We start from the raw sequence: 27,649 nt of genomic DNA on the forward strand, positions 1-27,649 counted from the left end.
CCACAAAACTTGGGAATGTACTAAATAGATTAAGAAACCCATAGTGGTACAGAGTATTATTATATGGTATCTGCACCTAATTATCACTTACCACATGAGATGTAACTATGTCTATTGTTTACTAAGTAACCCTGCAATTGGAAAAAGGGAAGTTTGAATTTTCATTAGAGCCTTATATATGTTCTCTTCAAGTATAGGGCATCATGAATCCTTAAATCCATTTGTTAATGCGGGCTTATGAATTTTGACCTGTTTTGACCAGTCCATGGGTATTATACAGTGGAGTTTTGTATATATGTATTTTTTAATAGAGAAAATATTTCAATAAAGAAAAAGTATTTTATTCTTGACTTTCTTGAGCTTTTCTAAAAATCTGTATATCTATAACAGATTTTTGTGTGTTTGATAAAGTTTTTATTGTAGCTTGGTACTTGCGATTGTTCGTTGGTGTGGTTATATTACTGAGATGAAAGAAATTATATATTAGATTTGGTGTAGAAAACTGTAGCATTAGCAATAGTTGGTTATAGAAAAATTACTCTTATGCGGGCGTCACACGAGACAAGCTATCGTGCAATGCATCGTCGGGGTCACGGTTTTTGTGATGCACATCCGGCATCGCTTGCAACGTCGTTTCATTATACACCTCCAAGCGACACAGAATCTCTCACAAATCGTGGGTCGTGTACTTGTCGCTTATTTTTAAAAAATTGTTTGCGCCGGTTGTTCATCGTACCCGGGGCAGCACACATCGCTCCGTGTGACACCCTGGGAACAATGAACACAGCTTACCTGCGTCCCGCGGCTCCCACCGGCAATGCGGTAGGAAGGAGGTGGGCGGGATGTTTACGTCCCGCCCATCTCCGCCCCTCCGCTTCTATTGGCCGGCCGCTGTGTGACGTCACTGTGACGCCGAATGTCCCTCCCCCTTCAGGAAGTGGATGTTCGCCGCTCACAGCGAGGTCGCTCAGCAGGTAAGTATGTGTGATGGGTGTTTAACGACTTTGTGCACCACGGGCAACTAATTGCCCGTGACGCACAAACGACGGGGGCGGGTACGATCGCTCGTGCAATCGCACGATAGATCATACCGTGTGAAGCCCGCATTAGAGAATATAATAAAATACTGTTGTGATAAAAAAAAAAAAATAATAATACTTTTGACAAAAAGTCAGATATAGAAGACAATTCCCCTTCGAAGAACTAGGACCAGCACTAAACCAGTCCTCAAAACAAGAGGCCTCGTAGAACCTGTAGTCACAAGGGAAAAGCTTACATTTTGAAAATGTTTAACATATTTGAAAAAAAAATGAAAAATTCCTGATCCTTATCTCTCCACACATCATTGGTTAGAATCAAGAACCCACATAGACATGATGGTTATCCAGTCTCACCAAATTCAGCAGGCGACTCTAATCTAAAGGCGCAGCCAGTGGATTTTTTTCCCCTTCCTCTTTATATTTTATATTGGGATGTCCGATGTAAACTTTATTGTACAAAATGTTTTCCATCACTCTTTTAATTATGGTGAAAAATTCTATTCACATTTTGAAAAATACAAATATAATTGACCATTCTACATTTCCTTCTATGGAACTGATGCTGAACGGGTTTATTTACAAAGTCACATACAGAATAATCCAATGAAGACCTTTTAGCAAACTTCCAGGTACGTCCAAAGAGTCTCCAAATCTTAACAAAATACAATCACTTTGTGTCCTCCCGTTCACAATAGTAATATGGTTATGTGCAAGTTAAAAATTAAACCACCCATAGAAATATATGGGCCAGTAGCATACTCCTAATGTGCCTCTGATTTGTTTTCTGGAATATTTTATATTATTTTGAAAAAATCAAGATTGAACCATTTTACATTATAGCATCGTCACATTACACTGGGATTGTCACCTAGAAGCACTGCTTCAGGGAAAGGATACCCCCCTTAAATGAGATTTCCCAGCAGGATGAGTCCTGTCCATCTGCCCACCTAGGACTTGAGAGCCTCATTTTCCCCATGAATCAAAATGGAGACTACTGGTAAGCAGCTGTTTTCGTTGTGCCGTAAGTCATGAATGGCCATTCATCTCATGGATGAAGAAGACATGGTCCTTGAAGTAATAATGGACAATATTGAAGAAGTTCATCACTTTTGATTCAATCACTATCCATTTTATTAGATCCCCATGCATTGTCTCAATGTACCCATTAATGTCTCATAAACTCATCTTAAAAAGTCCTTCAGAGTCATGAAAGCTAAACTTAGTCCAGTGACTCCACATACAGAATGCCGGGCGCTTGATGACCTTACAAAGAAATGTGGTTTAGATTATCTTCAACAGGGAACATCTACATTGTTCTACTGAACGACTTCCATGTGGTTGGAAGGATGTCCTTCCTTTGAAGATATAGTCATTGGGCTGTTAAAAGCACCGTCTCATTTGACAGACGGTGGAGTAATGCAGTGCGATAAACATGCTATCAGGCTGGACAACCTGGGTCACATGTCTGACGAAGCCATCTTTGAATTCATGACTTGTATTCGATCAAGTCAAAGCATATAAGAAGATGTCATTGTTGTGGTTTCCATAAAAAAAAATAACTTGAACAAAGTTGCATTATGTTCATATGATTCTCCAAAGGCTTTTGTTGGTAGAGTCACGGACATATGACAAGTCAATCACTTCATTTTTTGCTTGTTGACTATGTCTCTTTCCATCTCAAGCTTCTTTCTCCTGTTTTCGGGAATTTCATCAAGGCTGATTCCATGATTTCCCGCTCTGTGAGAGGTAGTATTGAAAGAATGGCAGCATTAAGCAGAGAATACAAGGGCCTGACTTTATCAAAGCCATGAGACAAATTAACAACTGGAATTTTTAAATCATGGCTTCAACGGAAAGAAAACAGCATGCTCCGAAAGCCGCATAGATATACTGAACATAAATATAAATGCAACACTTGTCTTTGTTTCCATTTTTTTAACTCAAATATCTAAACTTTTTCTATGTGCAGAGAAGGCCTTTTTCTCTCAAATATTGTTCACAAATTTGTCTAAATCTCTGTAAGTGAGTACTTCTCCTTTGCTGAAATAATCCATCTCACAGGTGTGGCATATCAAGATGCTGAATAGACAGTATGATTATTGCACAGGTATGCTTTAAGCCTGCTTTACACGCTGCAATGTATCTTACAATGTGTCGGCGGGGTCACGTCGTAACTGATGCACATCCGTCATCATAAGGTACATTGCAGTGTGTGACAGGTACGTGCGATTGCAATTAAACGGTAAAACGTTCATCGCATACACATCGTACCTTTCTCTAGAATTGCACGTCAGATTGTTCATCGTACCCGGGGTATCACACATTGCAGTGTGTGACACCCCGGGAACGATGAACAGATCTTACCTGCGTCCTGCGGCTCCCAGCCCACAATGCGGAAGAAAGGAGGTGGGTGGGATGTTTACGTCCCGCTCAGCTCCGCCCCTCCGCTTCTATTGGCTGCCTGCCGCGTGACGTCGATGTGACGCCAAACGTCCCTCCCACTCCAGGAAGTGGACGTTCGCCGCCCACATCAAGGTCGCATGGAAGGTAAGTACGTGTGATGGGGTTAATCGTTTGTGCGGCACGTTCAACAAATTGAACGTGCCACACATAAGATGGGGGCGTTGCAAATCGCATACGATATCGTATGCGAAATTGCAACGTGTAAAGCAGGCTTTTAGGCTGGCCACAATGAAAGACCATTTTAAAATGTGCAGTTTTATAGTACTGGGCAGTCTGCATCTGGTGTGATCACCATTTGCCAGTCAACCATCTGTCCTGTACAGTAAAAAATGGGATTCATCTGTAAAAAGAACATCTCCCCAACGAGCCAGACACCATCAAACGTGAGCATCTGATCACTCAAGTTAGTTACGATGACAAACTGCAGTCAGCTGGAGACCCCGATGAGGATGACGAGCAGCAGATGAGCTTCGCTAAGATAGTTTCTGACAGTTTGTGCAGAAATTCTTGGGTAATGCAATGATAGTTGCAGCCGCTGTTCAGGTGGCTAATCTCAGACAAACTTGGAGGTGAAGATGCTGGATGTGGAGGTCCTGGGCTCATGTGGTTAAGGCTGCTTTACACGCTGCAACATCGCTAGCAATGTCGTTAGCGATCGCACCCTCCCCGTCGTGCGTGCGTCACAGGCAAATCGCTTCCCGTGGTGACCAATATTGCTAGTAAGCGTCACACGCACATATCTTCCTAACGACGTTGCTGTGGTCGCCGAACAAACTCTTGTTTAAGGGGGAGGTTCGTGCGGCGTCACAGCGACATCACACAGTGGGCCACCAATAGAAGCGGGGGGGGCGGAGAGCAGCCGCATTAATATCACTCTCACCTCATTGCCGGAAGATGCAGGAACACTGTTGTTCGTCGTTCAGGGGGTGTCCCATGTAGCAATGTGTGCTGTCTCAGGAACGACGAACAACTTGCGTCCTAAAAGATCAACGATTTTTTTGGAAAGGAACGACGTGTCAACAATCAACGATTTTTCCCTTTTTTCGGATCTTTAGCGGTCGCACGTAGGTGTCACGTGCAACGACGTCGCTAACGACGCCGGATGTGCGTCACAAATTCCGTGACCCCAGTGATATCTCGTTAGCGATATTGTTGCGTGTAACAGGGCTTTTACACTTGGTCTATAGTTGTGAGGCTAATTGGACGTACTAACAAATTCTCTAAAATGCCTTTGGAGATGGCTTATTGTAGAGAAGTCAACATTAAACTCATGAGAACAGCTCTGGTGCACGTTCTTGTAGTCAGCATGCCAAAAAGTGCTCACTAACACTGATTTTGCCAAATTTGTGAATAATATTTGAGAGAAAAATGCCTTTCATGTACAGAAAAAAAGTCTTAGATTTCTAAGTTAAGCTCATGAAAAATGGGAGCAAAAACAATAGTGTTGCGTTTATATTTTTGTTTAGTGTAGTTAACATATAGCATATAACATTTAAAGTGCACGAAGGTCAGATAAATCTGATAGCTAAACTCAAGCTAAGGGTTTGCTCAAAACATCTTCCCACAATCCCCTCTCCTCTCCAAAAAAAAATTGGCACAAAAATGTATACAGAAGAGGAAGACCATTAACGAGTCGACCATTAACCATTGAGACACACTTACCCTGGCCCGACATCTGGAGGTTTCGGTATAGGTTTATCGTATCCTTCCCTTCCTACTAGCCAGAAGGTATCTTCTACACCTTTACCCTGCAAACCAACCAAAGTTTAACTGTTAAGCACATGGAAGTAACATGTAAGGTTTGAGCTGCCTGGGGAAGAATAACTATTTACCTTGAGTTCAGTTTTACCCCGTGTTTCAAACTTGTATCCTTCCTTTAATGAGTTCAGGATATTGACAGTGCTGAGATTGACATGAATACGGTATGCTGGAATGGATGGGAAAGAAGTCAGTATGTTTTGACGTTACACCTCAATTTTATCAACATCTTTAAGTTCAGATTTTTTATTTGTAACATTCTAAGAATTAATGACTGCTGTTGTGGCGCACCTGAGGCTCAGTCACCACAGGTTATTGCATCTGACGTAAGGTGCAGTACCCATCCCGGGTAAGGAAGAGGTTAACCACTGGTTTTCAATTACACAACACACACTCACATCTCAGGTGCTTTCCCACTGGAACTGGGCTAGGGGTGGTCACCATAGGAACATGACTTCCCCATCACCGTGACAGTGAGTTATCAGGAAGGTGGGGGCAGCATCAGGGAAGTGAAGAGCACGCAGACTTTTACCTCAGAATAGTCTGCCACTCAGAACAACATGGTCACTGTGGAGAGTGCTTTAGGGCTTCCACAGTTAGGACCGGGCAGACTGGAAGGAGCAGAGGATGACCAGTGGAGCTGTGGGACACAGGAGCAACAGGGTAGCTGGAAGTGGAGCTCAATAGTTCCCTCAGCACCGGTGCAGTTTAGGATACAGAGCCCTGGTCGCATAGCAACTCCTATCATCCTCATCATCACCCATCCTCATCCCATCTCCCTTTTGGTGTACACTTCAGGGCCATGAAGCCAGGCAGGGCCACCCTTGACATCCCAGACCTGACACCACGGGCCCGGCGATGAGTACATTTAACCCCTGCCCCGTGGGTGCTACACTGTAAAGTAGGAAGCGAACATTTAATAGATTGACATGTATGCATAAATATTAAATCCATCAGTTGTCATATTTAAAAAGAAAGTGTTGACTAATCTTAATAGAAGAACATTCCAAGATGAACACTCACGAAGCCCGGTAGATTCCATACGGGATGCCGTATTGACAGTATCACCAAAGAGGCAATATCGTGGCATTGTGAGCCCAACAACTCCAGCTACACATGGTCCTGTGAAAAAGATATGGCATAAGATTCCAAATATGAGCACAAAACAATCAAAAATCCTTATTTAAGCACTCACATAGGCTCTCAACCCTTTAAAAATGACTGAATTTTATTCCAGTAGGATTAAATCCTACTCAAATGTTATAAAAATATGTATTCTCCAGAATTTGATCTTTGTGAATTCAGCAAGAAAGCTGTCATCATTTTGCTGAAGCACAGAGAGTTGGCAAAAGGTTAAACTAAAATAAAAAAAAAAAATCACTGGCCACGTGTACTGCTTGTTCTCTTCCACATGCTACTTGCCACCTCTTCTTTCCATGTGCTGAAACCCTAGGCTTCTATACAATAGACCAGAACTTCTGACTGTGACCAGGCCCAGGACATCTCTTCACATAAGCACCATTAGATCACAGTGACACAATACTTCAAGACGTTCGCCATGACCTTACAATGCACACTGTAGGCCGAGACTCCTGGCCACAATTAGGCCCATGTTGTCTCTGCACATGAGAAGGGACATACTGGGTCTAATCAGGGCTAAAAGTCCTTGCTTAGCATGAAAATAGCCAGAGTTTCAACATGTGGTGCCGATAAGAAGAGGTGCTGAAGACCATAAAGGGGTAAAGAGTAGAGGAGGTGAGCCGTGAGGTATTGTTCTTTTTTTCTTGCATGTCATGTTTTTTATGCTTTGGGGTATTTCTAGATCCCAGAGCATAGCAAGGTACATTCAACTAGCATAGAAGACATGAGTTAAAAAGCAAGTTTAATTTAAAATCTATCAGTTTTGGTGAATCATTCGTTCTGCTTTTCTCTACTGCCCATGACATGTGGAAGCTCTGCTCACCAGAATGGAGCCCGATGCGTATTTTGACTGGCACTTCAGGCATATGCCTCATTTTAAATGACCCCACAGAACTTAGGATATCCAGAGACATGTTGGAAATTTCAGCTGCATGACGAGTCCCATTTCTTTTAGGCAATCCAGATGCCACCATGTAGGCATCACCTATGGTCTCCACCTTTTACGAAAGAAAGACCGAGAGGACAATTTTTAGAATAGCTCTCTACCAAACAGTAAAAACAAATCTGAAACTTCCACTCCACCTTGTAGACATCGTGAGATCCAATGATGGCATCAAATAATGTGTATAGATCATTAAGAAGGTCCACAACTTCGATTGGATCACTCAGGGAGGAGATGGTTGTGAAACCTACAATGTCACTAAAGTAAATTGTGACTTGGTCAAAGTACTCTGGTTCCACAGGAGCACCTGTTTTCAGAGCTTCGGCTACAGATCTGAAAAAATGAAGGTCCACAGGAAAAGCATAAAATGGATATTACATTGAAGTCTCCTTTGCCATCATACACTAATTAATTTGTTTTGCATACTCCATCAATACCACTTACGGGGGAAGCATCTGAGTGAGAAGTTTGTCTGTCTTCTGTTTTTCTACCTCTAGTTCTTCAGTTCTCTCTCGGATCAGGTCCTCCAAGTTACTCGAGTACTGCTCCAGCATTCGAAGCATTGAGTCAATGATATTTGTTTTGCGTCCACGATTAATCGTCTTAAACTAAAGACGATGATCCAAGAAGAAAGGTTTAAGTTAAGAAAAAAGAAAATAAGACAATGTTTGCCCAAACAATATTTGGATTAGCCCTGTGAATAAGCTCATTTGAACAACTTAACTTTTTGCATGTTTCAATTCTCATTTTTTACTTTAAGTTTGCTGATATCACAAATAATAATAAAAACAGGCAAGTGCCATAAATAGTGATGAACAAATCTGGAATTAGGAAAGTCGATTGGCATGAAACATCAAATGTGTCTTATGCTCTGTGGTTGCTACTGATTGTAGGGTGATTTAAATGTAGGAGAAAAACAATAAAATAAATCAATACTCACCTCTCCTTAGCCCTCACCTTATCTCCCCATTTGGTCCTTGTTTTGTTTAGTCCAGGCTCCATTTATATGCAGCTGTTCTTCTTCATCAGACTTGGTGACTTCATGCCATCGTTGCCTGATGCATGTCATGAAGTTGAGTAAAGCCTAGTCAGTCTAGGCCTCATGCAACATCATGGATGTTCTTTTTCGTGGCATGGGTCCCTTCAGGTCTTTGGCACGTTCAGAACCCACTAGGCCTTGTGACATCATAGCCCAAAATATAGTTATGTAGAATGAGGCATAGATAGTCAGGGTCTTATTGTAAGTCGGGGACATAGGTTAGACCACAACATCATAGCGTTATTAGACATTGTAGGCTCTAAAGGTGCCAAAAACACAACAGGACCCATGGTTCAAAGAAGACTGTTATCCTTTGAAAAGAAATCGAACTGGAACGACTAAGCAGGGTCCAGGTAATAGCCCAGAGAGATAAACATTTTGTATCCCCTTCCTAGCCATCTTAAATTCAGTAGAATGGTAGCTAGCTGCTAATTTGATGGATGTTACAAGAATATAAAAAATGTGGATTCTAGTTAAATCTAACATTTTACGAAACTCAAAGCAAATTTAATTAGCCTTGAATTGATTCTCTCATCCCTAACCACAAACTTACTAGGTGGAAAAACTGGTAGAGCGCATCCTGCCTCTGGGAGTCATATTTTCCATGAAGGATATATACACCATGTTCCACATTATTATGCAAATTGGATTTAAGTGTCATAGTGATTAATAATGAAACTCATTGATGTATTGTGTCTCAGGGTTCTTTGGATCACTGAAATCAATCTCAGATACCTGTGATAATTAGTTTGCCAGGTGAGCCCAATAAAAGGTAAACTGGATGCTCCACAAAATTAAGCAGCCACAGTTTTCAAGTAACATGGGAAAGAAAAAGGATCTCTCTGCTGCTTAAAAGCATCAAACAGTGCAATGCCTTGGACAAGAGATGAAAACATTAGATATTTCATGAAAACTTATTGATTGATTGTTCTCAGTGAGAAACAAAATTATAATTTTGTAGTTGTGATACCTTTTAATGGCTAACTAAAACAAAATAAAATGGTGTAACAAAGCAAGCTTTCGAGACATCTCAAGTCCCTTCATCAGGCATGGTATGACAAAATATCTGAAGAAACAAAAATATATACACAAACCAGAGCAGTGGGATGGCATAATAAGGACATTTAAATAAACAAACACTGAGCTTAGAGAGTGAATCCTTAATTAGCGTGATCATCGTACTGTGAAGAGATTTGTGGCTGATTCTGAGCACATACGTGTTCGTGCTGATAAAGGCAGAATGAGGAAGGTTTCTCCCAGGTAAGTTCATTGGATTAAGAGAGCATCTGGTAAAAAGCCATTACAAATCAGCAAACAGATATTTGAAGCTGCTGGTGCCTCTGGAGTCCCTCAAACCTCAAGGTGTAGGATCATTCAAAGGCTTGCTGTGGTGCATAAACCTTCTATTCGGCCAACCCTAACCAGTGCTCACAGGCAGAAAAAGTTCCAGTGGGCCCAGACATACATGAAGATTAATTTTCACAGTCTTGTTTACTGATGAATGTTGAACAACCCTGGATGGTCCAGATGGATGGAGTAGTGGATGGTTGATGGATGGCCACCATGTCCCAACAAGGCTGCAAAGTCAGCAAGGAGGTGGAGGAGTCATGTTTTGGGCTGGAATCATGGGGAGACATCTTGTAGGCCCCTTTAGGGTTCCTGAGGTGTGAAAATGATCTCTGCTAAGTATATAGAGTTTCTGACTGACAACGTTTTTCCATGGTACAAAAAGCAGGAACGTGCCTTCAGAAGCAAAATCATCTTCATGCATGACAATGCACCATCTCATGCTGCAAAGAATACCTCTGCGTCATTGACTGCTATGGGCATAAAAGGAGATAAACTTATGGTGTGGCCATCATCTTCCCCTGACCTCAACCCTATAGAGAACCTTTGGAGTATCATCAAGCAAAAGATCTATGAGGGTTGGAGGCAGTTCACATCAAAACAGCAGCTCTGGGAGGCGATTCTGACATCATGCAAAGAAATTCAAGCAGACACTCTCCTAAAACTCACAAGTTCAATGGATGCAAGAATTGTGAAGGTGATATCAAAGAAGGGTTCCTATGTAACATGTACTGTAACTTGGCCTGTTAGGATGTTTTGGATTTAAATAGCTTTTTATTTCAGTGAATGTGACCTCCTAATGCTGCAAATTCCACAAATGAGCATTTTCAATTCTTTAAAACATATACAATGTTTAGAAACTCTACTGTGCCTAATAATTTGGAACAGTGCATTTTGAGTGGGTTTTTTTATTTTGAAGATTATACTGTTATCATTGGGAGGTTTCTTCAATAAAATTCGATGTATACTCTAACGGGTGATGACTTTTATTAGACTGACTCATTTGCACCCACCATGTAGGAAAATCAAAGAAAAATATCATTTGCATAATAATTTGGAACATGGTGTAAGGGAGAGTGGAAGGTTTTTTAAACAGCAAGTTTGTATGAAAAGTGGTAGCTTTAGGTTTCATTCAAGGGTTTGGATGGTTTTAGAGAGTCTTATGTGATGGTACAATAAATTCCAGAACGTGGCAGATGCATTGTAGAAATCTGATGATGTGATGTGAGGACTAGTGATGAGCGAGCATGCTTGTAACTACTCGGTACTCGCACGAGTATCGCTGTACTCGGGCTGCTCGGCGGGGACCGAGTAATCTCGCGATACTCGTGCTGTACTCGTGGTCTTCATTTCTGCATGTTGGCGCTCTTTTGAGAGCCAGCCCTCATGCAGGGATTGGCTGGCAGACCACTGCAATGCCACAGCCCTGTTAGTTGTGGAATTGCAGTGATTGGCCGGCCTGCACAGCGTGACCGAGCCTTTATACCGGCCGGCGCGCTGTGCTCTGCTCACAGCTATCCAGACAGTCAGTGCAGGGAGAGTGTCGCTGATTCAGGGAAAGTTTTGCGGCCCTTTATAGCTTTTTCAGTTGCAGGGCTGCAAACAGTGTGACCAAAAGTCCTTCTCAGGACTATTCTAGTTGTATACAGGCAGGCAGGGTATAGCCAGGTCGGAGTACAGTAGCAGAGTCCTTCTCAGGACTATTGTTGCTATATACAGGCAGGGTATAGCCAGGTCTGAATACAGGCTAGTGACCAGAAGAGTCCTTGTCAGGACTATTGTACCAGTATACAGGCAGGCAGGCAGGCAGGGTATATATAGCCATTCCTAGTGGTGACCGTATACCAGCCTTCATCATATCTGGGGCTGGTGTACACAGTGTAAAACAGTCCAGATAGTGTCTGACTTGTCTGTAATTGTCGCTCCCCAAAAAAACCTGTTAGGTTCTTATTGCGTCCGTGCTTGGTTTTTAAAACCGCACGTGTGTGCCTGTTGGTGGCAGCGTACAGGTGCACTTGTGTGCAATTTCCACAAACTTTGATATAACGCACAAGTAGTGAATATACACGTCAGCAGTGCACAGCATTGCAAAATGCGCAAGGGCATTGGCAAGGAACAAGGAAGTGGACGTGATGGTGGTGCAGGCAGAGGCCGAGGTCGTGGGCAAGCTCTAATTTCGCCACAACAAAGGGCCACATCTAGTCGCTCGCACGTCCTGTCCCAAATTCTTGGGGACCGCAGCAGTACACCGCTCTTGAACCAAGACCAGTGTCAACAGGTTGTTAGTTGGATAGCAGATAATGCTTCCAGTCAGATTGGCACCACCACAAACACTCTGTCTTCCACACGGTCAAGTGTCAGTAGCCGTGATACTGCACCGCACATTTCTGAACCTGATCCTCCTTCCTACCACCAGGCTGAGTACACGTCCTCCTCGGACATTAATGATCCCACACTTGGACACTCGGAAGAGCTGTTCACGTTTCCATTCACACATTCTGGCCTCTCGCCAGCTCATATTGAAGTGGGTCATGAGGAGATCGTCTGTACAGATGGCCAAATATTTGAGCAGCCACGTTCTCACGAAGTTGGCAACGTGTCTCAACAAGTGGTGGACGATGATGAGACACAATTGTCAGGAAGTCAGGAGGAGGAGCAGGGTGCGGAAGAGGAAGACGACGTGGTGGATGATCCAGTAACTGACCCAACCTGGCAGGAGGATATGCAGAGCGAGGACAGCAGTGCACAGGGGGAGGGAGGCGTAGCATCACAACAGGCAGTAAGAAGCAGGGTGGTGGCCCCAGGCAGAAGTCAGGCAACCGTTCCCCGGAACAACACGACGACACAAGGTGCCTGTACAAATGTTAGGTCTTCCCGAGTCTGGCAGTTTTTTAAGTTGGATCCAGATGATTCAAAAAAGGCCATTTGCAACACCTGCCGTGCCAGCATCAGCAGGGGTACCAAAACTAGCAGCCTGACCACCACCAGCATGATCAGGCACATGTCAGCCAAGCACCCGACAACAGAGTCGAGGAGCAGTGCTTGCTGATGTCACTGCTACGTCTTCGCTGGTTGTGCATGCGAGCCAATCCCCTGTCCATGCTGCCTGCGAACAAGCCTCCTCCACTCCTGCACCTGCAGTTGCCTACGCAGAAAGAACACCATCATCAAGCACGTCCTTGTCCCAGCGCAGCGTTCAGTTATCCATTCAGCAAACCTTTGAACGCAGGCGCAAATACACTGCCAACACCCCACATGCCACAGTTCTAAATGCTAACATTTCGCGACTGCTTGCGCTGGAAATGTTGCCTTTTAGGCTGGTGGAGACAGAAGCATTCCGTGACCTGATGGCGGCAGCTGTCCCACGTTACTCGGTCCCCAGCCGCCACTATTTCTCCCGGTGTGCCGTCCCCGCGTTGCATAACCACGTGTCACAAAACATCACACGTGCCCTGAACAACGCTGTTTCACCCAAGGTCCACCTAACCACAGACACGTGGACAAGTGCTTGTGGGCAAGGCCGCTACATCTCGTTGACGGCACACTGGGTTAATATTGTGGAAGCTGGGACCCAGTCTGAGCGAGGGACGGAACACGTCCTTCCCACACCAAGGTTTGCAGGCCCTACCTCAGTCAGGGTTTCACCCACACTCTACAGCTCCGGAATGTCATGCTCTTCAGCCTCCTCCTCCTCCTGCGCATCCTCATCCACTGTACCCTCCACACCAGTCACAAGCTGGAAGCACTGCAGCACTGCCTCGGCGAAGCGGCAACAGGCTGTGCTGAAGCTAATCTGCATAGGTGACAAACCCCACAATGCAGAAGAGCTGTGGACAGCTCTGAAACAGCAGGCAGATCACTGGCTCACACCTCTGAACCTAAAGCCAGGAAAGGTCGTGTGTGACAATGGCCGGAACCTGGTGGCGGCTTTGAGGCGAGGCCAGCTGACACATGTTCCATGCGTGGCCCATGTTCTCAACCTCGTGGTTCAGCGGTTTCTAAAGTCATACCCAGAGCTGTCTGATCTGCTGGTAAAAGTTCGCCGCCTGTCTGCACATTTTCGAAAGTCACCTACTGCTTCAGCCGGCCTTGCCGGCTTTCAGCGCAGTTTGCATCTTCCGGCTCACAGACTGTTGTGTGATGTCCCCACGCGTTGGAATTCAACTCTGCACATGTTGGTCAGGATATGTGAGCAGAAGAGGGCAGTTGTTGAGTACCTGCATCACCTAAGCCGTCGGGAAATGGGTCAAACTCCACACATAACACCTGAGGAGTGGAGATGGATGTCAGACCTATGTACCATCCTCCAAAACTTTGAGGACTCCACCAAGATGGTGAGTGGTGATGACGCCATTATTAGCATCACCATACCGCTACTCTGCCTTCTAAAACGGTCTCTGCTGAAAAACAAACATGATGCATTGCAGGCGGAGCGCGATGAGTTGCAGCAAGAAACAGTAGTGGGTGTGGGTGATGATAACACACAGCCCAGCCTCGTCTCATCACAACGTGCAGTGGAGGACTATGACGAGAAGGAGGATGAAGACATGGAGCAACTCTCCGGCCAAATTGAGGATATGACATGCACACCAGTCATATCCTCGGTTCAGCGTGGCTGGCCAGAGGACAGGGTAGATGAGGAGGAGGAGGAGGAGGAGGAGGAGGAGGACAGCATGTTCAGTCATCTTGTTGGTCAGGCTACTGAAGTCCTGGCTGTTAAGAGTCTGGCGCACATGGCTGACTTTATGGTAAGCTGCCTGTCTCGTGACCCTCGCGTTAAGAACATCTTGGCCGACAATCATTACTGGTTGGTAACACTGTTAGACCCACGCTACAAGGAGAACTTTTTGTCTCTTATTCCCGTGGAGGAGAGGTCAACCAAAATGCAGCAGTTCCGGAAGGCCATAGTCACGGAAGTAGGCAAAGCATTCCCCTCACAAAACGCTAGCGGCATAGGTCATGAATCAGTGGACAACCGAGGCGTACAGCCGAGAGAGGCACAAGTTCAATCCGCCAGAGGTAGGGGAACAGTCTTTAAGATGTGGGACAGTTTTCTCAGCCCCTCACGTACCACAGCCCCTGAGGTGCGGGGTAGTGCCACAAGAAATCCTAAGTTTGCCCAGATGCTGAAGGAGTACCTTGCAGATCGAACAACTGTACTCCGACATTCCTCTGTGCCTTACAATTATTGGGTATCCAAGCTGGACACGTGGCATGAATTGGCTCTCTACGCCTTGGAAGTCCTGGCCTGCCCTGCTGCTAGCGTTTTGTCAGAGCGTGTTTTTAGTGCCGCAGGTGGAATCATTACAGATAAACGCACCCGCCTGTCAACTGAAAATGCTGACAGGCTGACTCTGATCAAGATGAACAAGGGTTGGATTGGGCCAGACTTCACCACACCACCAGCAAATGAGAGCGGAATTTAAAGTTTGCCATGTACCTCCACTCACCCATGGGTACACACTTCTGGACTTTGGATAATCGCTGGACTGCTCCTCCTTCTCCTCATGCGCCACCATGATGATGACCGTTACAAATTGCAATACTTAGGCCTTTGTTTCAGGTATACCCCCAGTGGTAAATTTTTTCGCCCATTCTTTGCAGAATGGACATTACAACGACAGGAGACCCGCTCCTTTGCAATGGGAACAATGTTTTGAGGCCCTCATGCACGTCTCTACCCAGGGACAATGTGGAGCCTCCCAATTTTTGGCTGCCCTGCCTAAGGGCTATACTATAATACACCCACTTCCTGACAATGGACACTTAATGTTTTGAGGCCCTCATGCACGTCTCTACCCAGGGACAACGTGGAGCCTCCCAATTTTTGGCTGCCCTGCCTAAGGGCTATACTATAATACACCCACTTCCTGACAATGGACACTTAATGTTTTGAGGCCCTCATGCACGTCTCTACCCAGGGACAACGTGGAGCCTCCCAATTTTTGGCTGCCCTGCCTAAGGGCTATACTACAATAGACCCACTTCCTTCCAATGGGCACTTCAGGTTTACAGGCCATCATGCACGTCTCTATCCAGGGACAACGTGGAGCCTCCCAATTTTTGGCTGCCCTGCCTAAGGGCTATACTATAATACACCCACTTCCTGACAATGGACACTTAATGTTTTGAGGCCCTCATGCACGTCTCTACCCAGGGACAACGTGGAGCCTCCCAATTTTTGGCTGCCCTGCCTAAGGGCTATACTATAATACACCCACTTCCTGACAATGGACACTTAATGTTTTGAGGCCATCATGCACGTCTCTATCCAGGGACAACGTGGAGCCTCCCAATTTTTGGCTGCCCTGCCTAAGGGCTATACTATAATACACCCACTTCCTGACAATGGACACTTAATGTTTTGAGGCCCTCATGCACGTCTCTACCCAGGGACAACGTGGAGCCTCCCAATTTTTGGCTGCCCTGCCTAAGGGCTATACTATAATACACCCACTTCCTGACAATGGACACTTAATGTTTTGAGGCCCTCATGCACGTCTCTACCCAGGGACAACGTGGAGCCTCCCAATTTTTGGCTGCCCTGCCTAAGGGCTATACTACAATAGACCCACTTCCTTCCAATGGGCACTTCAGGTTTACAGGCCATCATGCACGTCTCTATCCAGGGACAATGTGGAGCCTCCCAATTTTTGGCTGCCCTGCCTAAGGGCTATACTATAATACACCCACTTCCTGACAATGGACACTTAATGTTTTGAGGCCCTCATGCACGTCTCTACCCAGGGACAACGTGGAGCCTCCCAATTTTTGGCTGCCCTGCCTAAGGGCTATACTACAATAGACCCACTTCCTTCCAATGGGCACTTCAGGTTTACAGGCCATCATGCACGTCTCTATCCAGGGACAATGTGGAGCCTCCCAATTTTTGGCTGCCCTGCCTAAGGGCTATACTACAATAGACCCACTTCCTTACAATGGGCACTTCAGGTTTACAGGCCATCATGCACGTCTCTATCCAGGGACAACGTGGAGCCTCCCAATTTTTGGCTGCCCTGCCTAAGGGCTATACTACAATAGACCCACTTCCTTACAATGGGCACTTCAGGTTTACAGGCCATCATGCACGTCTCTATCCAGGGACAACGTGGAGCCTCCCAATTTTTGGCTGCCCTGCCTAAGGGCTATACTATAATACACCCACTTCCTGACAATGGACACTTAATGTTTTGAGGCCCTTATGCACGTCTCTACCCAGGGACAACGTGGAGCCTCCCAATTTTTGGCTGCCCTGCCTAAGGGCTATACTATAATACACCCACTTCCTGACAATGGACTCTTAATGTTTTGAGGCCATCATGCACGTCTCTATCCAGGGACAACGTGGAGCCTCCCAATTTTTGGCTGCCCTGCCTAAGGGCTATACTATAATACACCCACTTCCTGACAATGGACACTTAATGTTTTGAGGCCCTCATGCACGTCTCTACCCAGGGACAACGTGGAGCCTCCCAATTTTTGGCTGCCCTGCCTAAGGGCTATACTACAATAGACCCACTTCCTTCCAATGGGCACTTCAGGTTTACAGGCCATCATGCACGTCTCTATCCAGGGACAATGTGGAGCCTCCCAATTTTTGGCTGCCCTGCCTAAGGGCTATACTATAATACACCCACTTCCTGACAATGGACACTTAATGTTTTGACGCCCTCATGCACGTCTCTACCCAGGGACAACGTGGAGCCTCCCAATTTTTGGCTGCCCTGCCTAAGGGCTATACTACAATAGACCCACTTCCTTCCAATGGGCACTTCAGGTTTACAGGCCATCATGCACGTCTCTATCCAGGGACAATGTGGAGCCTCCCAATTTTTGGCTGCCTTGCCTAAGGGCTATACTACAATAGACCCACTTCCTTACAATGGGCACTTCAGGTTTACAGGCCATCATGCACGTCTCTATCCAGGGACAACGTGGAGCCTCCCAATTTTTGGCTGCCCTGCCTAAGGGCTATACTACAATAGACCCACTTCCTTACAATGGGCACTTCAGGTTTACAGGCCATCATGCACGTCTCTATCCAGGGACAACGTTAAGCCTCCCAATTTTTGGCTGCCCTGCCTAAGGGCTATACTACAATAGACCCACTTCCTTACAATGGGCACTTCAGGTTTACAGGCCATCATGCACGTCTGTATGCAGGGGCATTGGTGAACCTCACAATTTTGGACTGCCCTGGCAAAGGAAAATACTACAAAGACTCACTTCCTCAAAATGGGCACATTAGACTCAAGAGGCCTTCATGTACGTCTCTTCTCAGGGACATCGGAGTGCCACACAATGTTTTCACGTAAAATCTTTCATGTATTAATCTCAAAAAGTAACATACACCAGCTCTATCTCACTATTGGGTATGTGCCCTTAACATTTCCGCCATGAAAAATCATTTTGGGGTCATTTTGGAAGGTTTTCTGGTGAGTCCGTAAAAATGGCGTAAAACGCGGACAAAATTGTTCACAGCTGTGACTTTTCAGTGATAAATGCTTCAAGGGGTCTTCCCCATGCTGTTGCCATGTCATTTGAGCACTCTTCTGAGACTTTTGTGGCATTTTTAGAGTTTCTCCATGCTGCCGGGGGGTCATTTCACAAAAATACTCGGGTCTCCCATAGGATAACATTGGGCTCGTTGCTCGGGCCGAGTACACGAGTATCTTGGGAGGCTCGGCCCGAGCTTCGAGCACCCGAGCTTTTTAGTACTCGCTCATCACTAGTGAGGACCAAAGATTACATGTCAATAGGTATCAGAAGATTAGGGAAGAGATGTATGAAGGGCAGAAGTTGGGGACTGGAGATTACACACGGGTTAACATTGGTATAATAGGAAAATATGTATGAGGGTTCAGTTTGTGAAGAAGAGAGCAGTGGAAAGGTACTGGAAGATTAGGCCAGAGATGAACAGAGGGTGCAGTTTTGGATGGTCATAGCCAGCCTGTGAAGGAATTTGTAGAAAAGAGAGACGGTAGAGCAATAAAAGGAGAGGTGAATGAACAGGACCTGGATTGAAGTGGTGTAAAAATGTTAGATAAGACCACAAAACAGGTGTTGCAATAGGCTGAGTGGGTAATGATGATGGCACATACAACTAATTTTGAAAGCTCGAAGATAAGAATTAACAAATGTTGTTGAGATGATAAGCAGAAAAATTGAGGGTTTCTATGTGTGGTTCCTAATGATAGGCAAGTGTGCTCAGGTACTCACGGTGCAAAACCTAGTATCGGATGTTTCGTTCATGAAACATCGAACACAAACCACAGGCTCGCTCTACTGTATGATGTGAGCCGACACACCAGTGAAAGTCACTTGCAGTCTCTGAGTGACCCTCACTGCAGATAAAAACAATGCTGTTGGAAATGCTTCCATTCCCGACAAATGCTTTGTTTATGGATGGCTGTATGTTGGCATGGAGTTGAACTGGCCAATTATTGACTTTCATTATACTTGTTACTTGAGTTGAGGCTATCTGAGCGTCTGAGCTGCTCAACTCATGTAAAGAGCACTCGAACATGATAGTGATCACTCATTTCGATTACTGAGCACCAAGCATTGTACTGCTCGCCCATCATTGGTGGTCTCATATATGGGCAGAATCTGAAAAAGTAGAAAGTGTGCAGCCGTTTACAGTGATAGTAGTGAGATTTAATTGCATGGGAAAGGCAATGAATGTAGTTTATACAAAAAGGAGAATCGTGGATTGTAGAGAGGTGACATCAGGGCCTAAAGCCTGCTTTACACGTTGCAATTTCACATAAGATAGTGTATGCGATTTGCAACGCCCCCATCTTATGTGCGGCACGTTCAATGTGTTGCACACACAATTAAACCCCGTCACACGTACTTTCCCGTCCATACGACCTCGCTGTGGGCGGCGAACGTTCACTTCCGGGAATGGGAGGGACATTCGGCGTCACAGCGACATCACGTGGCAGTGGCCAATAGAAGCGGAGAGGCGGAGCTGAGCGGGACGTAAACATCCCGCCCACCTCCTTCCTTCCGCATTATCGGAGGCAGCCGTGGGAGGCAGGTAAGTTCTGTTCAATGTTCCCGGGGTGTCACACACTGCGATGTGTGCTACCTCGGGAACATTGAACAACCACATGTTCAATTCTAGAGACAGGTACGATGTGTATGCGATGAACGTTTTACCGTTCAATCGCAATCGCACGTACCGGTCACACACTGCAATGTACCTTACAGTGCCGGATGTGCGTCACTTATGACGTAACCCCGCCGACACATTGTAAGATACATTGCAGCGTGTAAGCGGGCTTTAGACACGATAAATGTAGAGTTTGGCTCCAGTCAATTATAGAGATGAGGAAATCTGCCAGAAATTAAAGTTGGCCAGAAATTTTTGTTTGCATTGAATTTATACAATATAAATCAAATGTGACTTATTATACTCTGAGCTCTCTCCAGAACCCAGAACATAACAAACTTAGTGCACAAAGGTTTTAAATAAAATAATACTCACCTCTGTGCCACCACAACCATCATCTGGTCCTCTACACATCTCCTTCTGGACCTTTCCTTACTTCTCCATGGCATATAATGACTTCTCCTTTTATCTTAACTCCACCATAGTTTCTAGTGTTAAGTAGGCCTCTGAAGTCATGAAGGGGCCACACCTGTTAAACTGTAATGCAGGTGTCAAAGAATGAGCAACAGAAACCTTCCGTGGTTAAGAAGGGCTAAAGTTTGTTTTGAGGAATGACTTTCAATAGATTGCAGGATTCAGAGAGCTGTTCTCCTACATACAAACCCTTGAGAAGGAATAAGGTTGTCTATGCATGATTTAGACGAGGGGTTTCCAGTCAAATTTGCTCCCTGAGATCTCCTTTAAACACTAGTATTACCGTTTGACATGGAGGAAGACGAAGTCATGCGCAATGGAGAAATAAAGAAGGGATTAGAGGGAGCTGCAAGAAGGCTCAACATTATATCATATGTATATGCTACAAGTCTGTGGACCAAGGGAAGGGTCTGAGGTTGTAAAACACATCTGGTGCCACAAATAAAAAAAACCTCAAAATTCCAGAAACAGGTGTTCAGTAGAGCTTGAAGGCCCTTATCAGACATCACAGTCCGCAGTGAGATGTCTCCAGGTGGTGTATAATCCAGTGATTGTTCTAGTGATTTCATTTCTATCCACTTCTCACCTGATCAAAAATCTGATCTATGTTCGGCCGTCGATCTGGATGTTCACTCCAACACTGTTTCATTAAATGAATACATTCAGGAGGGGCTTGGTCTAGAGATACCGATGGACGGCAAAGTGGAGGAGGGCGGCGAACCTTACGTATTATATCTGCAAGAAACATCACAAAAACATCTGTACAACTTTTTGGGAAAGATTGATGGAAGAAGAAGGGGAAATATATCAGCGTTCTTACCTTCTGCAGAAAGTTCCAGCATACAGTAAGGCGTCCCTCGAATAATAACCTCCTGCATTATAATAGCAAAACCATAAACATCTCCTCGATAGGAACCTTTATGACATGCAACTGGGTCACGTAAGAGTTCTGGGGCTGTCCAGAAAAGATCTAAAATAGTAACAAACTTTATGAAGTGATGAAAATATAAAACATATGCTGTGGTAGAAAATATATGACACATTTACATCTCAGAGCCCTACCTTCAGGTCTGTTATCAGCTGCAGTTAGTCTTTGAGCTTCATACAGTTCATTCACACCGTGATCCGTCACTTTCAGGACAAATCTACCATCTACTACACAGTTCCTTGACTTTAGACGTCCATGAGCAACTTCTCGGTGATGAAGGAACTTCAAGCCCTTAAATATAAAACAATAACACAAAGAATCTAAATTTATATTTCTATTAAACTTAAAAACACTCATTGTACAGAACATGTATCTAGGGATCTAAAAGGAAAAAAAAATACTGTTTTGAAAATTTTAAAAGGTTCTAAAAATGTATAAGTGGTAGGACTCCTTTCTAAAATGTTCTATGCTGCCCAGTATTTTCTAATTAACGAGATTTTCACCCAGTATATTAGTTATCGACAAGATAAGGGATCACATGCTAAGTTCTGTGGATCCGACCATTTGGATCCACACCAATCTTGACTAGAGATAAGTGGACCCGTTGAAGCTCGGCTCAGTAGCTTCATCCTGTCTTCAGAAAAAAAATGCAGTTTGGGACCCAGACTTGACTTGAACCCAAATGGAAGTCACTAATTGGACAGTTTGGGTCTCTGCCCACATACAGCCAGCCATAAACAGAAAACTTTGGGGGGCACGTGGGCAGGGTTTTTCCAATTTCTTTTTTTACTGCACACAACATCCAATTATGCTGTTGTTACCCCAAGTGCAAGCCATTCAAACACTGCAAGTAGCTCACTCTAGGCTGAGCACCATGCGAACCTGAGCACAGTGATACTCACAAAAATTGTGGTCATATGTAAAACACCTAAACTCCAAATCCAAACTGTTTTTTGGGGAAAGTCTATGTTTGGTACAGACACTGAACACCAAACCTCGGATGCTCTTATCTATAATCCTGACAACTGGGCTCTGCAGTCTCATCAGAATGGAGGTCGAGTATGCGCACCTTTGCTTCATTCATTTGCAATGGGAGGTTTGGAGAAAGGCAAGTTCTAGAGCCACGATGCCAATGCTCAACCTCCTTTCTATTCAAAACAACTATCATTTATCAAAATGTTATCTCCTATTCTATCAATATCAGATAACTTTTACACCTAGTGTAACTCTTTAAGTTATTATTTGTATAAATAGCCCATATCATTCTCAACTCTGGGACCCCACTTTTCGAGCAAATGAGTTCCCATCTCAGATGTCCCCTCAAGTCCTGTATACTTCAGTATAGAAGGCAATGTGAATGTCCAACCAACTACCTCCCTTATGTTAACAAAGGGTGTCACATGGCTTGAGATTTTAGATGAGGTCCACACCAAACTTAATCCAGATTCATGCTGAACAATACAAGACACGAGACCCTTATGTGATCTGCAAAATTCTATATGATCCTGATGCTTCCTAGAACACAACATCCTAATATTGCACCGTAATCAAGGGAGGGCTGGACTTGGAATCAGAGGGGAAAATACCTACCAGGTTTGTCTGATAGTAACTGTTGAATAACGCGCATACCTATGTTCATTGTGACTTTGTTTCTGCGCAGTATGAAGCTGGGTGTACGCGTCCCAGCTTCAGAGAGGTCTACTGCGCATGACTGGAAGTGCCAGGCATTTAGAAATGCAGTCACAATGAACACAGGTATGCGCATCACCGCTGATGATGCTGAATTGCATAACATGTTAGTACACCCTTGTGCGCATACTAGCATGCTAAGAGGGCAGACTAGTCGGGGGACATAACTCCCTTGTGACTAGTCCCCGTGCTCATTAGCATACGATAAAAGATCTTTAGAAATACTTTTTCTAAAGATCTCTTTATCTATGCTAGTGTATACAGGGACCGTTGGGCAGGGAATAGCAATATGCACCCAGAACTGCTCTTGGTTCTGGGTGCATATTGAACCTGACAGGTTCGCTTTAACCACCTTACAATATTTTGCTTTGCTATGTCCTCACCTTGATGAGATCGAGAAGCAGTGAAGATTTGAACATCCAGTCGAGCTTCATATCCTGGTTCTGGATGAGATCCTCCAGGCTTCCACGAGAGCAATGTTCTGCCACTACTCCAAGGACTCCCATGTCATTAAAGATACCCAAATAAAGATTCACATTTTCATGTCGCAGTTCTCGAAGCTGAAAAATATACAAGAAAAACAAGAAAAATGTATTTTGTTGTAATAGCTGTTTCAAATGATAATTAGCATTTTCGCAAGAACCAAAAATATCATGCTGAGGATCTTCTTCAAAGAGTACATCCACACATGCCAAAGTTATATGATCTACATTAGCAGCAAAGTGAAAGAAAATGTCATATTTTTCCTTGCAAAAAATGACTTGTGGTGTGGATTATTTAATGTACAGTGTGTCAATTTCTGATATGAACACATTACAGCTTTGTCACGTTTACTTAATGAGGAAATTAGGGCTTAATGAGTGACAGTTTGCGGCCCTATGGAACCATTGCTGTGTAGAGCTATCAGTTTGGTGAGTGACCACTCAGCCACTCAATTTAGTGCTGGGGCTTGCTGAGCTGTCGGTATGTTGATTAACAGATCAACCGTCCAATTTGAGATTGGGAGGTGCTGGGCTTTGGCAGGTGTTCCCTGTTTTGGGGGATTGGCCAGTTACTTAGCTGAGAAGTCAGTCCCAGATCACTATCAGTAGCATTGATAATTGGTGCATGTTGGCCTTGCTTATCTGTGCTCTGTGGTTTTGATCTGTTGCTGCCAAACCTTGCACTTCTTCTGACCATCCATTTGCCTTGTCCCTGTGCTTTCATCCACTATCCTCCTTAGTTTCTGACACCAGGCCATGACCTAAAAGAGTTTTTGTCTTCACCTTTAGTTCTCTCTTCGTATCTGACTCCAGAACATTTGACCATCCTGCCACACGGTTTGTCCGTAGTGGCAAACATCTTAAGTAATGATGAGCGAATGTGCTCGGCACTGCTCGGTACTCAACCAAGCATCAAGGTGCTTGGGTACACTCGGTGCTCGGCCGAGTATCATGAGTACTCGGATGTGTCATTCCTGAAACATCACACACAAAGTACTGGCTCCTTTCACTGAATGATGGGAGCCGACACTTGTAGCCTCTGAGACTTGTAGTCTCTGAATTGCTCTTACTGAGGGTAAAAACAAAGTTTTGGGATTTAAGGTGTCCCAAAAAACCCTGCCCTTCCCTGAAAATGTGTGATTATCACTTGCTGTATGTGGGTGTAGAGCAGAACTGTGCAATCATTGTCTTCCATCATACTCATTACTCAAGTTGAGCCCTTCCAAGCTTCTGATCTACTCGATTTGAGTAAAGACCACTCAGGCATCCTAGTGTTCACTCATAATTAAAAGTACCAAGCACCACGCATGGTAGTGCTAGCTCATTAGTAGTCACAAGCTTTATTGAGTTAAATGGGGAAGGGAAGATAAAATACTAAAGATAAGCAAATCAATACCAAACTAATTATATTCATTTACAATATCTGAAAGATACAGGCGAGTCCAAATTTTGGCAAATATGCTTTGCACGAATCCAATAACATATTAGCTTGCCTCCTCCTACCCTGTGACAAAGCGACTTTCCATTTTGTCAATGTGATTAGCCCCTTCCCACTGAGTAAGCCTCAAAAGATCATGGCATCCACCACAGGGGTGAAGTGTTCACATTTTGATACCTAAGATAAAAAAGCTCTGCACACGAGGAAAGACACATGGCTATATCAGGAGAACTATACTACATTTATATTTGGAGGTATGTGAGAATATGATTATTATTACACCTACTACATATTGAGTAGGATCTTGGAGATGGGAATAACCCTTTAAGGTATTCGCGATATCATTAGGCATCGAGTATTTTGCTCCTCACATACGTTTTGAGATTCCTTCCCAGCTTGTTTGGTGCCTGATTTTCAGCCTTTAAACATGTGGGTCTTGCTTGCCAATCACAATAATGCCATAGCCATCTTTGCTACTCGCATTACTGTGATTGGGAGGCGCACTGAAAAAATAAAAAATAAATGACATGCAATAAAGCAGGAGATAATACTTTACAGAATTTCCCCACGGCTGTTACACTGCTTCCTGGTTCGATCATTAAAGTTCATGAATATTCACTGCTTTCCCCACCCACCCTCTGTAACAGTGTCTGTGATTGGTTGCAGTCCTGCTTCTCCCACCCTCTATGCTGGCATCTCTATTAGGTTACCCTCACACTAGCTATCTGGGTCCCTAGAATGGAGTTTAGGAATAAATAATTGGAAAAAATGGCAAAGCGTCCCCCATATTTTGATACCGAGAGCAGATAAAGCAAATTGCTACAGGCTGCAGTCCCCAGCTGTGTGCTTCATATTGACTATGTATCAAAATACAAGGGACCGATATGGTTTTTAAATAAATAATTTTAAAAAATGATGTGAGGTCCCCCCCCCAATTTTGATATGAAGCCAATATAAAGGGTACAGCTGGGGGCTAGTTTTTATTGGCTCGGGAGGACCATGATATGGGTATTGGGTCACCTCAACCTAAAACTAACAGCCTGCAGCGGCCCCAAAGTTGTCGCATCTATTTGATGCACCAATTCCGGCACTATGCCCATCTCATCCTGATTGCCCTGGAACAGTGACAATCAAGGAAATATAAGGGGTAAATTGTCAAAAAATTACAGCAGTCATTAAGCTCAAGGTTAATAATGGGAAGGAGTCTATGAGACCCCCATTTTTAACCAAGTAAGTAAAAAAAAAAATTCAAACCACAGAGCAATCCGCAAAATACCCCTACAAGTCCAATGTAATCAACAGACATGACGTCCTACGATGATCCTGGTTCTGCTCCATCTGCAGTGCATGGTCACATTAGAAAACACGGTGATGTCACTGAGTTTATGTGACATAACAGCTAGCAACATGCCTAATCCAATAATCCGTTAATGAGTTCAATGGTGCCATAGTAACCCTAGCTGTAACTTCAGGTGAAGTCATTGCACGCATTCAATATTGGTTGCAGAAATTTCTGCACAAAATTTGCATCTCCTGACGAAATGCCACACAGATACCACATGCGTTTTGATGTAGTTTCAGTGTGGTTATTTGACAGGAACTGCAGATTTGGTGCAGAAACGTCTGCAACCGAATAGTCAAAATGTGCACATCATTTAATCCGGTAATCCGGCCCTGAGGTCAATGACTTCACCTGAGGTAAAGTCACTGAGTTCAATGAGTTCCTCTCAGGTCAATTCACCTGAGGTCACAGCTGGGGTAGCATGGTGTTCAAGAACTTTTTCATTTGTAACGCGTGTGGTTCTCTTTTTACATCACCCTCTACTTTCTATTTGCAATGTTGTCTGAGATGTCCTAACTATTGTTAAGTTTTTTTAAATGGAATTTTTCAAAATAAAGTTGAAACAAGATTTTTATTAACACCCTGGTGTGTGTGTGAACTGGATCCATTTTTGTATCACTCTATCCTCAAATTGAGCCATGTTAATAATTTTTGCTAGAGCAGAATGTGGACACCATGTTCCATCAAGAGAGCCCCTTAGATGGTTAAACAACAGAAACCCCCACAAGTGACATCATTTAAACTACATCCTTTGTGGAATGTGTCTAAGGTTGTAGTGTTAATTTTAAACTCAGATGATTGTATAACATAGGGCGGTGAAAATAAAAATGACATTGTTTCCACTAAAAGGTTGTTTTAGCTCCAAGTGTTTGATATTTTAAATGGCAGATACTTATCCTGAGTACAATGATACCTCATATGTGATGAGAAACTACTTTTCCACAACAGTGCACCATTTCAAAGGAAAACAGCTCCATATTGAGGTACAGATTTTGCTTGCTAGGTCGTGAGTGCTATGTCATTTTGGCAATTTTGGCAGAGCCTCTGAGGTGCCAGGACAGCAGACTCCTATAAAGTGACCCCATTTTACAAACCACACACCATCAACTAATTAACCACTTCCCAATATTGGATGTACTGGGTGCATCCTGATAGGCAGTGCATTGCCAGCTAATTACATATCCAGTACATCCTGGGGTTCCCAGGGGTACTTTGGCTGTGACCTCGTGATTGTCGCTGGGAGTTTTCACGGCCAGGGACAGTCCACAAGCTGTCCGTGCCTTTTAATTACACAATCGATATCACTCATGGTCACGATATCGCAGCGTGTAAAGCGGCCTTTAGTCTCTATATGGAACATCATCTTTTGCTGCTTTGTTTGCAGCTACACTGAATTGCAATGATCAAACCTGATACAGCACAGACAGAATAACTTAGAATCATGTTCCT

General features: G+C 44.2%; 1 protein-coding gene across 1 annotated transcript in view; it reads right to left on the reverse strand.

The window, feature by feature from the left end:
• Positions 1-2,620: 2,620 nt before the first annotated feature.
• Positions 2,621-27,649, reverse strand: part of GUCY2D (guanylate cyclase 2D, retinal) — a 128,898-nt gene continuing 103,869 nt past the window's right edge. The window contains exons 8-18 of the mRNA XM_075343205.1: positions 23,322-23,498; positions 21,384-21,540; positions 21,142-21,291; positions 20,908-21,056; positions 7,789-7,952; positions 7,485-7,677; positions 7,225-7,399; positions 6,285-6,383; positions 5,336-5,430; positions 5,166-5,251; positions 2,621-2,777 (exon numbers count right to left, since the gene is read on the reverse strand). Coding sequence (XP_075199320.1) covers positions 2,678-2,777; positions 5,166-5,251; positions 5,336-5,430; positions 6,285-6,383; positions 7,225-7,399; positions 7,485-7,677; positions 7,789-7,952; positions 20,908-21,056; positions 21,142-21,291; positions 21,384-21,540; positions 23,322-23,498 — 1,545 coding nt within the window. The 3' untranslated portion in view covers positions 2,621-2,677. The remainder of the gene's footprint in view (positions 2,778-5,165; positions 5,252-5,335; positions 5,431-6,284; positions 6,384-7,224; positions 7,400-7,484; positions 7,678-7,788; positions 7,953-20,907; positions 21,057-21,141; positions 21,292-21,383; positions 21,541-23,321; positions 23,499-27,649) is intronic.

This window comes from Anomaloglossus baeobatrachus, chromosome 4 (genome assembly GCF_048569485.1).
Source record: "Anomaloglossus baeobatrachus isolate aAnoBae1 chromosome 4, aAnoBae1.hap1, whole genome shotgun sequence".
In the NCBI taxonomy this organism is placed as follows: Eukaryota; Metazoa; Chordata; class Amphibia; order Anura; family Aromobatidae; genus Anomaloglossus; species Anomaloglossus baeobatrachus.